Source organism: Pleuronectes platessa, chromosome 18 (genome assembly GCF_947347685.1).
Source record: "Pleuronectes platessa chromosome 18, fPlePla1.1, whole genome shotgun sequence".
Classification (NCBI taxonomy): domain Eukaryota; kingdom Metazoa; phylum Chordata; class Actinopteri; order Pleuronectiformes; family Pleuronectidae; genus Pleuronectes; species Pleuronectes platessa.
In genome coordinates this window covers 1,115,645-1,128,809 of record NC_070643.1, presented here as the reverse complement: position 1 = coordinate 1,128,809, position 13,165 = coordinate 1,115,645, and the positions used below count along the sequence as shown (strand labels likewise).

General features: G+C 39.9%; 1 protein-coding gene across 3 annotated transcripts in view; it reads left to right on the top strand.

Moving 5' to 3' along the window:
- arhgef1a (Rho guanine nucleotide exchange factor (GEF) 1a) overlaps positions 1 to 13,165 on the top strand; it is a 135,377-nt gene that overhangs the window by 98,190 nt on the left and 24,022 nt on the right. For all 3 annotated transcript variants that reach the window (XR_008342281.1, XM_053446597.1, XM_053446596.1), the window contains exons 15-18: positions 3,603 to 3,670; positions 7,793 to 7,981; positions 8,787 to 8,870; positions 9,118 to 9,167. Coding sequence is in view for 2 of the 3 variants with exons in the window: in XM_053446597.1 (XP_053302572.1) it covers positions 3,603 to 3,670; positions 7,793 to 7,981; positions 8,787 to 8,870; positions 9,118 to 9,167 (391 nt within the window). In the remaining variant the exon portion in view is untranslated. The remainder of the gene's footprint in view (positions 1 to 3,602; positions 3,671 to 7,792; positions 7,982 to 8,786; positions 8,871 to 9,117; positions 9,168 to 13,165) is intronic.

The window sequence follows — 13,165 nt, the reverse complement described above, 5'->3', positions numbered from 1 at the left end:
CCAGAGCTGTGGACATTTCTCCATTCTTAGATGCATCGCGATGCGGACTTGGACTCTGCTGACTTACTATAACCAGCGCTGCTTCATTATCAGAGCAGATGCACATTAAAGGTTTACTCATCCTGTATGTGTCAGAGGCTCTGTCCGAGTCTATTTTCTCCTCATTCCCCCTCTGACCTGCGCTCACTTTCCACTTTAACATTGAACACCATCACTGATGAGAAGTTATTAGGACACGCACATTACTTAGGTTTACTTTGTGTTTGTTTGATTCGCTCTAGAGTTTATCAAACACATATCACGAGATGCAACACAAGACGTAATGTGACGCATCTGGATCATCAATAAATAACTACATAACTTTGATTATCTGTTTGCGTGTATGAAGACACACACACTTGCAGACAGAAGTTCTTCCCGCAGATTATGATGCAACACAGGGTTTGAACTTAGTTGCTGAAGAAGAGGCGACGCGCCAATATCATAATCATCAAGATATTTAACACAGTCCTTTAAACTAGCTGTAATCAAATCCCTTATCAAAAAAAAAAACTTGGACCCGGAGATGTTAGCCAACAACAGACCAATATCCAACGTCCCCTTACCGTCTAAAATCCTCGAAAAGTTTGTAACCAACCAGCTGTGTGTGTTCGCCAGGAAAGTAATCTATACAAGACTTTCAGTCGGGATTTAGATCTAATCCCAGCAGGGAGACAGCCCTGGCAATAGTCACTAATGACCTTCTAATAGCTTCAGATCAGGGATTAGTGTCTGTCCTCATCCTGTTAGATCTTAGTGCAGCATTCGACATTATTGATCATCAAATTTTACGAGACAGTTAATTGGCATTCAAGGAACCATCCTAGCCTGGTTTAAATTTACTAACTAATTATACCTATCAATAAACTGGAACAATGTAATCAATTAACTAAACTTCAAGCATGTTTGGTTTCAAGGACATAAAGAACTGGACGACCTAAAATTTTCTCCTATTAAACTCAGATAAAACAGAGATTCCAAAACTTGGCCCAGAACATCTTCAAGATACATTATCTAAGGATATACAGTAGCTGCGACAACATTGCCGTTGCTTCCACTGAAACAGTCAAGAATTTGTGAGTCATCTTTGATCTTGATTTTTCTTTTGATTTTCACTTAAAACTTATTTCTAGGTCTGCCTTCTTTCACTTAAGCAACATATCAAAGAGATGCAGAAAAATTTGTCCAGGCCTTTGTTACGTCCAGACTTGATTATTGTAATTCCTTATTATAAGGCTCCAGCAGTAAGTCCTTAGAGACTCTGAAGCTTGTTCAAAATGCTGCAGCACGTGTCCTGACAAGGAAAAGAGACCACATTTCTTTTGGATTAGCTTCACACTGGCTTCCGGTTAAATCTAGAATAGAATGAAAAATTCTCCTCCTCAACTGCAAGGATCTTAATCATATGGCACCATTTTACCTTAAAGAGCTGATAGTAACATATCAACCCACTGACTAGAGCACTGCACTCCCAGAATTCAGGCTTCCTTGTCGTCCCTAAAGTCTCTAAAAGCAGAGTAAGTGCCAGAGCTTACAGCTATCAAGCTCCTCTCCTGGAATCATCTCCCACTTTCAGTTCGGGAGGCAGACACCATCTGTACATTTAAGAGTAGACTTAAAACCTTCCTTTATGATAAAGCTTATAGTTAAGAGCTGGTACAGGCTTGTCTGGACCTACTCTTAGTTATGCTTCTATAGCTCTAGAATGTCGTGGAATACATGACACATGGAGTTTCTCTTTCCTCTTCTCCCTCCTTATCACTTCAAAGAATTGAATGTCTCATCAATACATGTTACTGATTTGACTTCTTCCCCGGAGTCCCTGTGTTTTATCGTTTGCAAATCCAGGGCATTGTGGATTATGAGGGTGGATCGCGAATTAGAGATTGTGATTGTAACGCCGGATCCTGTATCGTGTTTGCATATGATTGTGATAGTTGTGGTGAACCATGATCGAGGTGGCAGCCGATGGTGGACCCTGATGGCGAGCATTGATCATGACAATGTATGTTGATTATGGTGAATTGTTGACCAGAACAGAGTAATATGCCTCAGTGCAGTGGTGCTGCTAAGGACGGGGCCACCTTGATTGTTTAACCTGGCTCCTGCAATTTGGTCCTCTTGCTTTCCAAAACTGTGACATATAAATACAGACCAGAAATATGGTCATATCTCCACAATGCTTGGGGACACATATCTGAATGTTGTTTATCCTTGGGGACAGACTTCTTAATGTGCCAAGTTTGGAACTGTGATTTATCCACAGAATCTGACCATTTGGGCAGAAAATGAAAAGCATTAAACATTCTCCAATCTGACACCAGTAAATAACTGTTAGGATGGCACAGTCCAAATTTCAGTCTCTTAGCCCTGGGCATTGGGGAGCTGCATTACTGTGTTAAAACCCTATTATGCACAACAAAAAACAATTCAATCAGCCAAAATAAACCAGTAAGCAGGAACGAGTGGGTTTTATAGTAGGGCTGTAATGAACACCTACTTTGATAATCAAATGTGTTGATTATTACTTTGATTATTAATAAACTAGTTTAATCAAAAGGTAAAAGCAACATCCTTTCCAGCGATACATATAAAAACAACTTATTAATCTTCTTGTATAATGCTATTTCTATAAGTATTAGGGATATTGTCAACTTAATTTGAACTCTAATTCCAGTTTCAGATATGTATGTGTCATAGTTATGTCATGATTGCTGACTGTTTATTTTCCGCCGCTTTATGAAGAGTGTTTTCAGTTGAATTATTACCTCCTTGTGTTTCATGTATATCCCTGTCTTTATGTTTGTTTATGAGTTGTTTCTGTGTCTCGTGTTTTCCCACTCCCTGTGTTTTGTTTTATTTTGTAGTTTCTTCTGCTAGTGTGTTTTCTTTCTTTCTGTTAGGACATTTTCCATTAAAAGGACACTTTTTGTTTAAAACTCTGCATCTTGGGACCACCTGCTTTAACATAACCCTGACACTATGATTCCAGTTGGACTAATTAAAATTGGAGTTCAAGATACCTTTAATTTGCGTCAATTCAAGATACTTTAAATCAAGTTTAACTGGTCAGAATGGCTTTGTAAATATCATAAAGTTCAATTATGGCCTAGGTGGAACACTAGTTGAATTAAATTGTAGATATCTGAAAATGGAATAACGAAAGTTGATATCAGTAATGTTTTGGATAGGTAAACTTGATAAACCAATGTTAAAACGGCCATAACCTGCTGAATGTGTCTCTCTGTTACAGAGAGCTACATGCATGTATTTGTCTGTTTGAACAGAGGTTTGGCTGTCACTCATAGCAGAAAGGCTCTGTCAGGCCACAGCCAACAAGCTGCTCTCAGCTGAATGAATGGCTGTATTAACACATGCACATGTAATGCTAACTATGCAGCCTCTTCCAGCAGATCATTATTGCTGTATCTCTTCCTCCTGTTTCAGTGTCCAATATGTATCAGTACATTTTTTACATCTAAAATAACATTTACCAATACAATGCTCTATCAATCTCCTCACTGATAACAGGATTTGTTTGGTCTGTGCTTTTGTGTGTTTAGGTGTCCATCAAGAGAGGAGTTCCCCCTAATAGAGACTGAGCACAAGGCCCATCTGAGGAGACTCAAAGGTTAGACTCAACACTCTCACGCTAGGGACAGAGGTTTATAAAGGGCTGGTATGACTTGCAGACTGAAATGCGGACGAGAGGGAACTTTGTAATGGAGCTTGTTTACTTTCAGTGTGTGTTTGAGCGGTCAAATGTCCGCTGCTATAAAAACACCTATGTCGCTCATTTCTGCATTGACACAGTCCGAATTATTTGGACTATGTCAAAGCAGAAATGAGCGACAAAAGGGTTTTTATAGAGGCTTTAATGTGTGTACCAAACCAAAAGGCCTGTACCGGAAACACCTAGTTGTCAATGTGTTTGTGTATTTTTGTACGAGAGGAAGAGATAGAGAGATAGAAAAGATCCAGGACTGGCTGAGTGAATATCTGTGGCATTATAAAGATACTGTACATTATTCTACTTTGAAAAAATAAATAAAATAAACGAGTGGTGGTCCACCATATTCATTATGATTTGAAAGTATTAATGGGGACATATTATGGAAATTCCACTTTTGTAGTGCTTCTACACGTTAATTTGGGTATCTGGCATGTCTACCGACCCAAAAACTCTGGAAAAAAACATCCCCCGTGATTTTTGATGGTTTCTCTATGTCAGATACGTCATGCTTGAGTGACTGCGAATGAGCTTCCATATCCTTCTCTCGTCACAAGCGAAATAGGAGTCTATCTTACATGGCATCAACTTGTGGTAAAATGGGCATAATATGTCCCCTTTAACTCTTCTCAGGATTTCTCATGCATTGATTGATATCAACATTGACTGCCACATATAGAATAATCTTTTTTTTCCACATTAAAAGAATGCATTCCTTCCTTACTACATACAGACACATTATAACAACTCTTTGCATAGTTGGACCAGATACAAACAATGACATGTAATCATTGTTTATATCTGGTGTAACTGTTCACATATAGAGGAAGAATGTTAGATGTAATCTCAAGTTGTCACAGGAGACACATGGACATAGTCAAATGCCAAATGTGAAGTGATGAACTCAGAGCTCTCCACTCATGATCGGCTTACCAGAGACAGATGTCTTAACAGGGCCTTATACACTGCAGTCAAGTCAGTCATATCTTTCAAATGCTTGTCTTACCAATTGATCCCCCTCAGAGAAAATGTTCAGCCACAAAAGCCTACATTTTTTTGAAGAGGTCATTGGCAGGGAAGCCAGGGTGCTGGCTATTTCACTCTTAAAACCTCATGGCAAGCACCTCTCAGTAGGACAAGGATATTGAGGTACACCGTGCACCAACTCAGGTTTGTCTCCTTTCTGATTATTGATAACCTTGCTGGGTTTCCCACCAGCATTTTTATCGGCAAAGCTAGAGTTGCAACCAGCTACCCTAGCTGCTTAGAGATATGACTAACAGACCCATCTGACTAACAGTGGCGCCATCACGTGTCTCTATCTTTGTAACCTGTCGGATTAGGAAGAGGAAGGTGGACTTGAAATCGCTCCCTCATGCCTCTCCCGCATTATGAAAGCGCTAGCAGATGCTAAAGGTGGGGTTCATCGTGGCTATCCTAGTCCTAGCTCAGGCAAAGGGATTAGAAGTGTGTACTGATATTACTAGTGGAGCCTTCAACTATATTTTACGGTGGCTCTGAGAGCTCAACGCACAGCAACTTAAGAAAACTCATGCAAGTGGACAAAAAACTATCAGCTGTCACACTCAACTCTTTATTTATCTACCTGGCTACGTGTGCATTCATGTGGAATAATGTTGAGATTCTCTGCAGATGATGTGCTGTGACCCTCTATATTCTGCCCATTTCATCAGTTGTATAGTTTTTTACAGTAGAATTACTTTTTTCACTAAATGTTCGCTTTAGGTTCCTGCTGTACAGTGAGGAATTACATAATTGGAAATCCATATCTGCTCATATTTTGATTATAGAGTTTGGTTTTAACTTTGCAGTTTGCCACTTGTGAAGATGAGTGTGCAGTCACATATTTGTGTTTAGAGTTTTGGGAATTAGACCACAATTTCATGATGTGTCTTTGCATTTAAATGAGTGTCTGCCTTACACCAAACCAGCAAAACCTTATACATCTCTCGTCAAAGCAAACAATTGATACATTTGGATAAGCACAGAAGGCAACAACTACACCCTTTTTGGTGTGCTGGCTATAGCTGTTAGTTATAACTTTTTGACAAACATGTTGTAAGCACACAGACAAACAGGTATCCAAATGTTAACCCGTTATAACAGCTGACGCAACCATGAGAACAATGAATAACCCCGTCTCGACTTGCAACTTAGTTAAATTAGACGTTTAGATTTCGGGGTACAATTCACGGTAGTTCGGTGATGTAACTTACATACCATGAGTAACCCAACAGTAAACAAATATACAATTTAAAAACAGCCTCTATTTCCTATAGGTAGCAGCCATGGTATGAGTGTATGGGGTGCCATTTGTAAAGCAGCTCACGCTGAAAATAAGAGCAACATTTTGTCACATTTAGCTTCAAACCATGTTTAAAATGATGGTGTGAATTTTTGAGTCACTTTTTTGCACATCTACAACAATATTTGTCAACTTAGAGATATTTTAAATATTTAAATCCAAATGTTAAATGTTACACCTAAATATTAAATCTAAATGCTAAATCTAAATCTAAATGTTAAATCTAAATCTAAATCTAAATGTGAAATCTAAATGTTTAATCTAAATCTAAATGCTAAATCTAAATGTTAAATTTAAATTTAAATCTAAATGTTAAATCTAAATCTAAATGTTAAATCTGTATCTAAATCTAAATGTTAAATCTAAATGTTAAATCTAAATCTAAATCTTAAATCTAAATGTTTCGGGTGAAACTAAATATTTAACTAATATGCTAATTCAAATGCCGGTAACAGGAAGTAACAAAAAAAAAGCTTGAGGAGGTCAGAGTGTGTTTATAGTGGCAAATAACGATAAATCTTATCCGGGGAAATGGACTCTTGGACACTGATTATCGGGATATTAACTACATAAAATAACAAACACGTTTGGAGAAACTTTATTTGAAGAGTACTTTGAGTTTTTAGTGTCACTTTTATGAAGGATGCGGGACCTGTAGCCACTACAGCCAGCCACAAGGGGGGGCACTTTGACTGATCTGTCATGTACGCCCGCCTCCACCCGGTACACTCTCCTGTCGGCCATGGTCGCTCTGCAAACATGTCGATGAATGAATCGGCTGGCTATAGGGGCTACAGGTCATAAGTCCCGCATCCTTCATAAAAGTGACACTAAAAACTCAAAGTACTCTTCAAATAAAGTCTCTCCAAACGTGTTTGTTATTTTATGTAGTTAATATCACGATAATCCATGTCCAAGAGTCCATTTCCCCGGATAAATTTATTCGTTATTTGCCACAATAAACACACTCTGACCTCCTCAAGCTTTTATTTTGTTGCTTCCTGTTACCGGCATTTGAATTTGCATATTAGTTAAATATTTAGATTCACCCGAAACATTTAGATTTAACATTTAGATTTAGATTTAGATTTAACATTTAGATTTAGCATTTAGATTTAGATTCAGATTTAACATTTAGATTTAGATTTACGATTAAATTTAAATTTAACATTTAGATTTAGATTTAACATTTAGATTTAGATTTCACATTTAGATTTAGATTTAAATTTAACATTTAGATTTAGATTTAGCATTTAGATTTAACATTTATGTGTAACATTTAACATTTGGATTTAAATATTTAAAATATCTCTAAGTTGACAAATATTGTTGTAAATGTGCAAAAAAGTGACTCAAAAATTCACACCAGTTTTTTAAACATGGTTTGAAGCTAAATGTGACAAAATGTTGCTGTTATTTTCAGCGTTAGCTACTTTACAAACGGCACCCCATATGAGTGTGATGATGCACATTGTGTTGTCGCTGTGTAGAAAGCATTAGACCTTGGAGTGCATTATTGCTTATGTGTGTAGTAGGGCTGTGTAATACATGCTCATGGGTGTTTTAGGAGTGTGCATCATGTCACAATGCAGTATATAGGCGTTGAGTGTTAACTGGGTAAGATTAGGCAGGAATTGTTTTCATGTTTTTTAGATTTGCATTAGATTCATGATTAATTCATTCTGACCTAACTACAGCTGACCTTCATCACAAGGACCAGGAAATGCTTGAGCTCCTGCAAGAGAGGGTTACAGTATTCTGTGAGCTGGCAGAGGTGTCAAGTGGTCAGGAGGGCCTACAGCCTCCCATCACACGTTACCTATTCAGGGCAGACACACCCCAAGCTCCCCGTGCAGAAAAACTCCTACTGGAAGCCACAGCTGAAGGTAACACACCAAGTTTCTGATCAACAACAAAGTATGGTTTTCTGTTTGTTTGCAAGGGAGGTGTTCATATTAAAGACCAACTGGACAGGACGAACTTTAATAACTGCAACACTTTCCAAAAAGACCTGTATCAAAGCTTAAAATGCTTCTATTCATTGTTGACAGTTTTTATTCTTTCATGAATCACTTGACAGGACAAATCAGCATTTTCAAAAAATATGTATTTAAAAATTTGAGCTCCACAACACTTTGAATAAACCCAAATTCATATTGTCAAATAATTGGCTTTTTATGTGCAACCATATAACAGAGAAGTAGTTAAAACTTGCATGCTGCTTAGGGTTTCTGACTATCTGGTAAAGTGTAGTGAACTGGTGAACTGGTGTTAGTGTTATAGTGTCAGTTGGAGAATGCAGCTTACATGTGAAAATGAAAAGAAGTCAACAGGACATTACTTTGCCTGCAACAATTTCTCAGTTGTCACAAGACCCAGCGAAAAGTTATTTTAAACAAGAAGTGTTCTCTGCTCTGAAATGCTAGGGTATTGTCTGTTAAAGGTGTTGAAACCACAACTATTTCCAAGCAGTCTCAGTTAGGTTATGTGGCCGAAAAAGTGTTATGTTTTATACTAACCTGGCTAATTAATTGACCTAAGATAATTTAATCAACACAGGTTTTTCTATCACTATTGATTTAGAAGGCAATTAGTGGTGTGTTAGAGATGCCATCTAAATGTCTGTTTGTTATGTGTGTGTGTGTGTGTGTGTGTGTGTGTTTGTGTGTGTCTGGGTGTGTTTTTCAACAGTGGACAAGTTGAGTGAAGTCCTTCTGGGCTCCAGTGTGGACATCCCTCTTCTATGCCATCACAACCGCAACGTGGTAGAAGCCAGTGAGTCCCACATATTTTCTCATAAAACACTGTAGATAAGATTTGACCATATGTTCCCTCAGCATCCAATATGTAAATTTTCATTTTAAGCTTTAAATCACATATTGTTGTGCCATGGTCCATGCTAGTAATAGTCAAGTTTAATGATGTAAAAACAGCATCTTCTCTGTTTCACTAGCTTGAATAGTCACATATATGAATTTAGTTAGTTGACAACTGAATGGCTGCTATATCTGTCTCTGCTCAGGTAATCAGGATCTGTTGATTAATGGAGCCCATGATTTCTGTGCAGCAAAGGTGAGCTGATGGACAAGATACTGTTCATACATACATACATACATATGTATATTTGAATTAGTAGTTCAAACCCACAATGAAAGAGAGACCTTGCTTGACAACAGCATTTTTTCCCATTGTGTTTGTGATCACAATAACAGTTTTAGCTTTTGCATTACAACATATGTAAAAGTGGCCAGGGCAAAGGAGATGTCCAGATTGCCATTATCAAAAAGCATCTAAACGCTATCCATCTTCACAGTGATGGCCTGCTCTGAAGGAGGTAATTGGTTCATACGGTCACTCAGAACACGTGTTGGTGTCGGATATACTGGATCCTTAAAATGCAGTAATAACAAAAGTCTGACACACTGCATTATATGAAAATGAGACAGGTTGTTAAAAACAAAGTTTGAGGTAGTCGGCCTGCCCCACTGCCAAAAAGATCCGAGAGAAAAAAGTTGACTCTAAAATAATTTGTTGCGTTTTTTAAGCATACCTAAGGTCCTCAAAAATGCTTTTCCACAGCTACAGTGCCTTGCATAAGTATTCACCCCCTTTGGACTTTTCTACATTTTGTCATGGTATAACCACAGATTAAAATTTATTTCATCGTGAGTTTATGTAATGGACCAACACAAAATAGTGCATCATTTGGAAGTGGGGGGAAATAATACATGGATTTCACAATTATTTACAAATAAAAATCTGAAAAGTGTTGAGTGCATATGTATTCACCCCCTTTACTGTGAAACCCCTAACAAAGATCTGGTGCGACCAATTGCATTCACAAGTCACATTTGCAAGTCACATAATTAGTAAATAGGGTCCACCTGTCTGCAATTTAATCTCAGTATAAATACACCTGTTCTGTGACGGACTCAGAGTTTGTTGGAGATCATTACTGAACAAACAGCATCATGAAGACCAAGGAGCTCACCAAACAGGTCAGGGATAAAGTTGTGGAGAAATATGAAGCAGGGTTAGGTTATAAAAAAATATCCAGAGCTTTGAACATCTCTCTGAGCACCATAAAATCCATCATAAGAAAATGGAAAGAATATGGCACAACCGCAAACCTACCAAGAGGAGGCCGTCCACCCAAACTGAAGAGTCGGACAAGGAGAAAATTTATCAGAGAAGCAACCAGGAGGCCCATGGTTACTCTGGAGGAGTTGCAGAGATCCACAGCTGAGGTGGGAGAATCTGTCCACAGGACAACTATTAGTCGTCTACTCCACAAATCTGGCCTTTATGGAAGAGTGGCAAGAAGAAAGCCATTGTTGAAAGGGATCCATAAAAAATCCCGTTTGGAGTTTGCCAGAAGCCATGTGGGAGACACAGCAAACATGTGGAAGAAGGTGCTCTGGTCAGATGAGACCAAAATTGAACTTTTTGGCCTCAATGCAAAACGCTATGGCTATGTTGGCTATGTGGCGAAAACCCAACACTGCCCATCACCCTGAGCACACCATCCCAACAGTGAAACATGGTGGTGGTAGCATCATGCTGTGGGGATGCGTCTCTTCAGCAGGTACAGGGAAACTGGTCAGAATAGAGGGAAAGATGGATGGAGCCAAATACAGGGAAATCCTTGAAGAAAATCTGATGCAGTCTGCAAAAGACTTGAGACTGGGACGGAGGTTCATCTTCCAGCAGGACAATGACCCTAAACATACAGCCAGAGCTACAAAGGAATGGTTTGGATTAAAGAATGTTGATGTCTTAAAATGGCCCAGTCAAAGCCCAGACCTCAATCCAATAGAGAATCTATGGCAAGACTTGAAGATTGCAGTTCACAGACGGTCTCCATCCAATCTGACTGAGCTTCATCTTTTTTGCCAAGAAGAATGGACAAACCTTTCCATCTCTAGATGTGCAAAGCTGGTAGAGACATACCCCAAAAGACTTGCAGCTGTAATTGCAGCGAAAGGGGGTTCTACCAAGTATTGACACAGGGGGGTGAATACCCAACAGATGTAAACTTTTTTGTTCTCATTATTGTTTGTGTCACAATAAAATGTATTTAGCACCTCCAATGTACTATGCATGTTTTGTTGATCAAACGGGAAAAAGTTCATTTAAGTCTATTTGAATTCCAGTTAGTAACAGTACATAATGGGAAAAAGTCCAAGGGGGTGAATACTTATGCAAGGCACTGTATATAATATCCACAAAAACATGTCTCCTGTACCTTGATTCCTATGGACCGTTCCATTCCTACCAACATCGGTGCTCAGGCCTAAATGAATTTATATGATACAGACAAAATTGTTGGTACCCTTCCGCTAAAGAGGAAAAGCCCATACTGGTCACTGAAATAACTTGAAACTGACAAAAGTAATAATAAATAAAAGTTAACTGAAAATTAACTAATGAAAATCAAACATTGCTTATGAATTGTCGTTTAATAGAATTATTTACAAAAACAAACTAATGAAAATGGCCTGGACAAAAATGATGGCACCTTTAACTTAATAATTTGTTGCATAACCTTCTGAGACAATCACTGCAATCAAGCAATTTTAGTTAAATTGTAAAAGTGTGTTTCTGTGTGAAATGTTATCACAGTTAACTTAGACTCCACCACACATAAATGCTTTTACCGTGACTGTAGATGTCCAGCTACAGGCTAGACGGCGGGAAACAGACAAAGTGTTGACAGAAGTGCAATAGATGTCAAGTGTAGGAAAACATCATCAAGATCAATGTTTTAACAGCAATGATGAGGGTAAACATTTTGAAGGATAATTTCAATAATATATGTCCAGCAGTCCTGCTGCAATCATCTTTGGTCAGCAGCCAGCAAGATCATGATCCACCATCCAGATCGGATGCCACTAGAGCGGAGTGCTCTTGTGGGTTGATAGGGCACTAACAGCTCTTTAAAGGGGACATATTATGAAAAATCGACGTTTGTAGTGCTTCTACACGTTAATGTGGATATCTGGCATGTCTACCGTCCCAAAAACTCCCGCGATTTGTTGTGGTTTCTCTATGTAAGAAACTATACGATAGAGTGCGTCGAATGGGAATACGACCAGAATTGACGTCACAGTCGGTCTACATGGCATACCCCCCCCCCCCCCCCCCCCCGGGTTACGTTACAAGCCACAGCACCCTCCTCAGCTCGAGGCGGCTAGCAGCAGCCGCCTGACGGATCTCCCCACGGACAGGGGAGCATTGACAGTGCGTGTCTCGTGTCGCAGTGAGTGTCTTCAACTAGAAAAGCTGTTGTTTTGTTTCGGTAATTGACGGTGACATGGAAGCTAGGTGGCGTTAGCCTCATAGCAATCAGTGCCCGGCTTGCCGGCCGGCGTTGGTGGCAGCGGCAGCGGGCAGCCGGCTGCTCGGTGACGGGTTGGTCCCTGGCTGTACCCGGGCGGCTCACTGCGAGGCTGGCGATGCTCCCGCTGACTTCACACACCTGAGAGCCGCACATGTCTCACCGGCTCAGGGTTCCCCACGTCTGCAGGGTATGTCTCATTTTCATCATTGATCATTATCGATCTGTGACAAATCTCCAGCCTGTGTGTCCCCTGTGTGTGTCCCGCTACGGTTAGCAGCAGCGGGCTAACGCTAGTTTGCTGTTAGTTTGTGTTTAAAGTTGCAGCCCTTTCTGGAATGGCTGCTTGTGAACGTATTTACAGCAGTATTGCATGTGGAACCCCGGCCGGGAAGCATCGGACTGGGAGGTGGGGGGAGAGATCCCATTTCGGATCCGGAGTGGAGGAACAATGCTCTCGGAGTCGTAGCTTGTGTGTGTGTGTGTGAAAACAATGCACTCGGAGGCTAACCCGAGTCGTTGCTTCTGTGTGTGTCGCCCGGTTGAAACAGCAGGTATAACTTAAAACAGCTGTTTGTGGAGCTTTGTTAGAAAATAGCACCGGAACGTGTTCCAGGACCCCCCCGGTCTCCGGCTGCATTGTACCCGTGCTACCGTGCTACAAGGAGCAAGCGAGCTGTCCGCTCGCTCAGCAGACAGCCCCTCCTGTGATGCCCGGGCGGCGAAGCGGAAG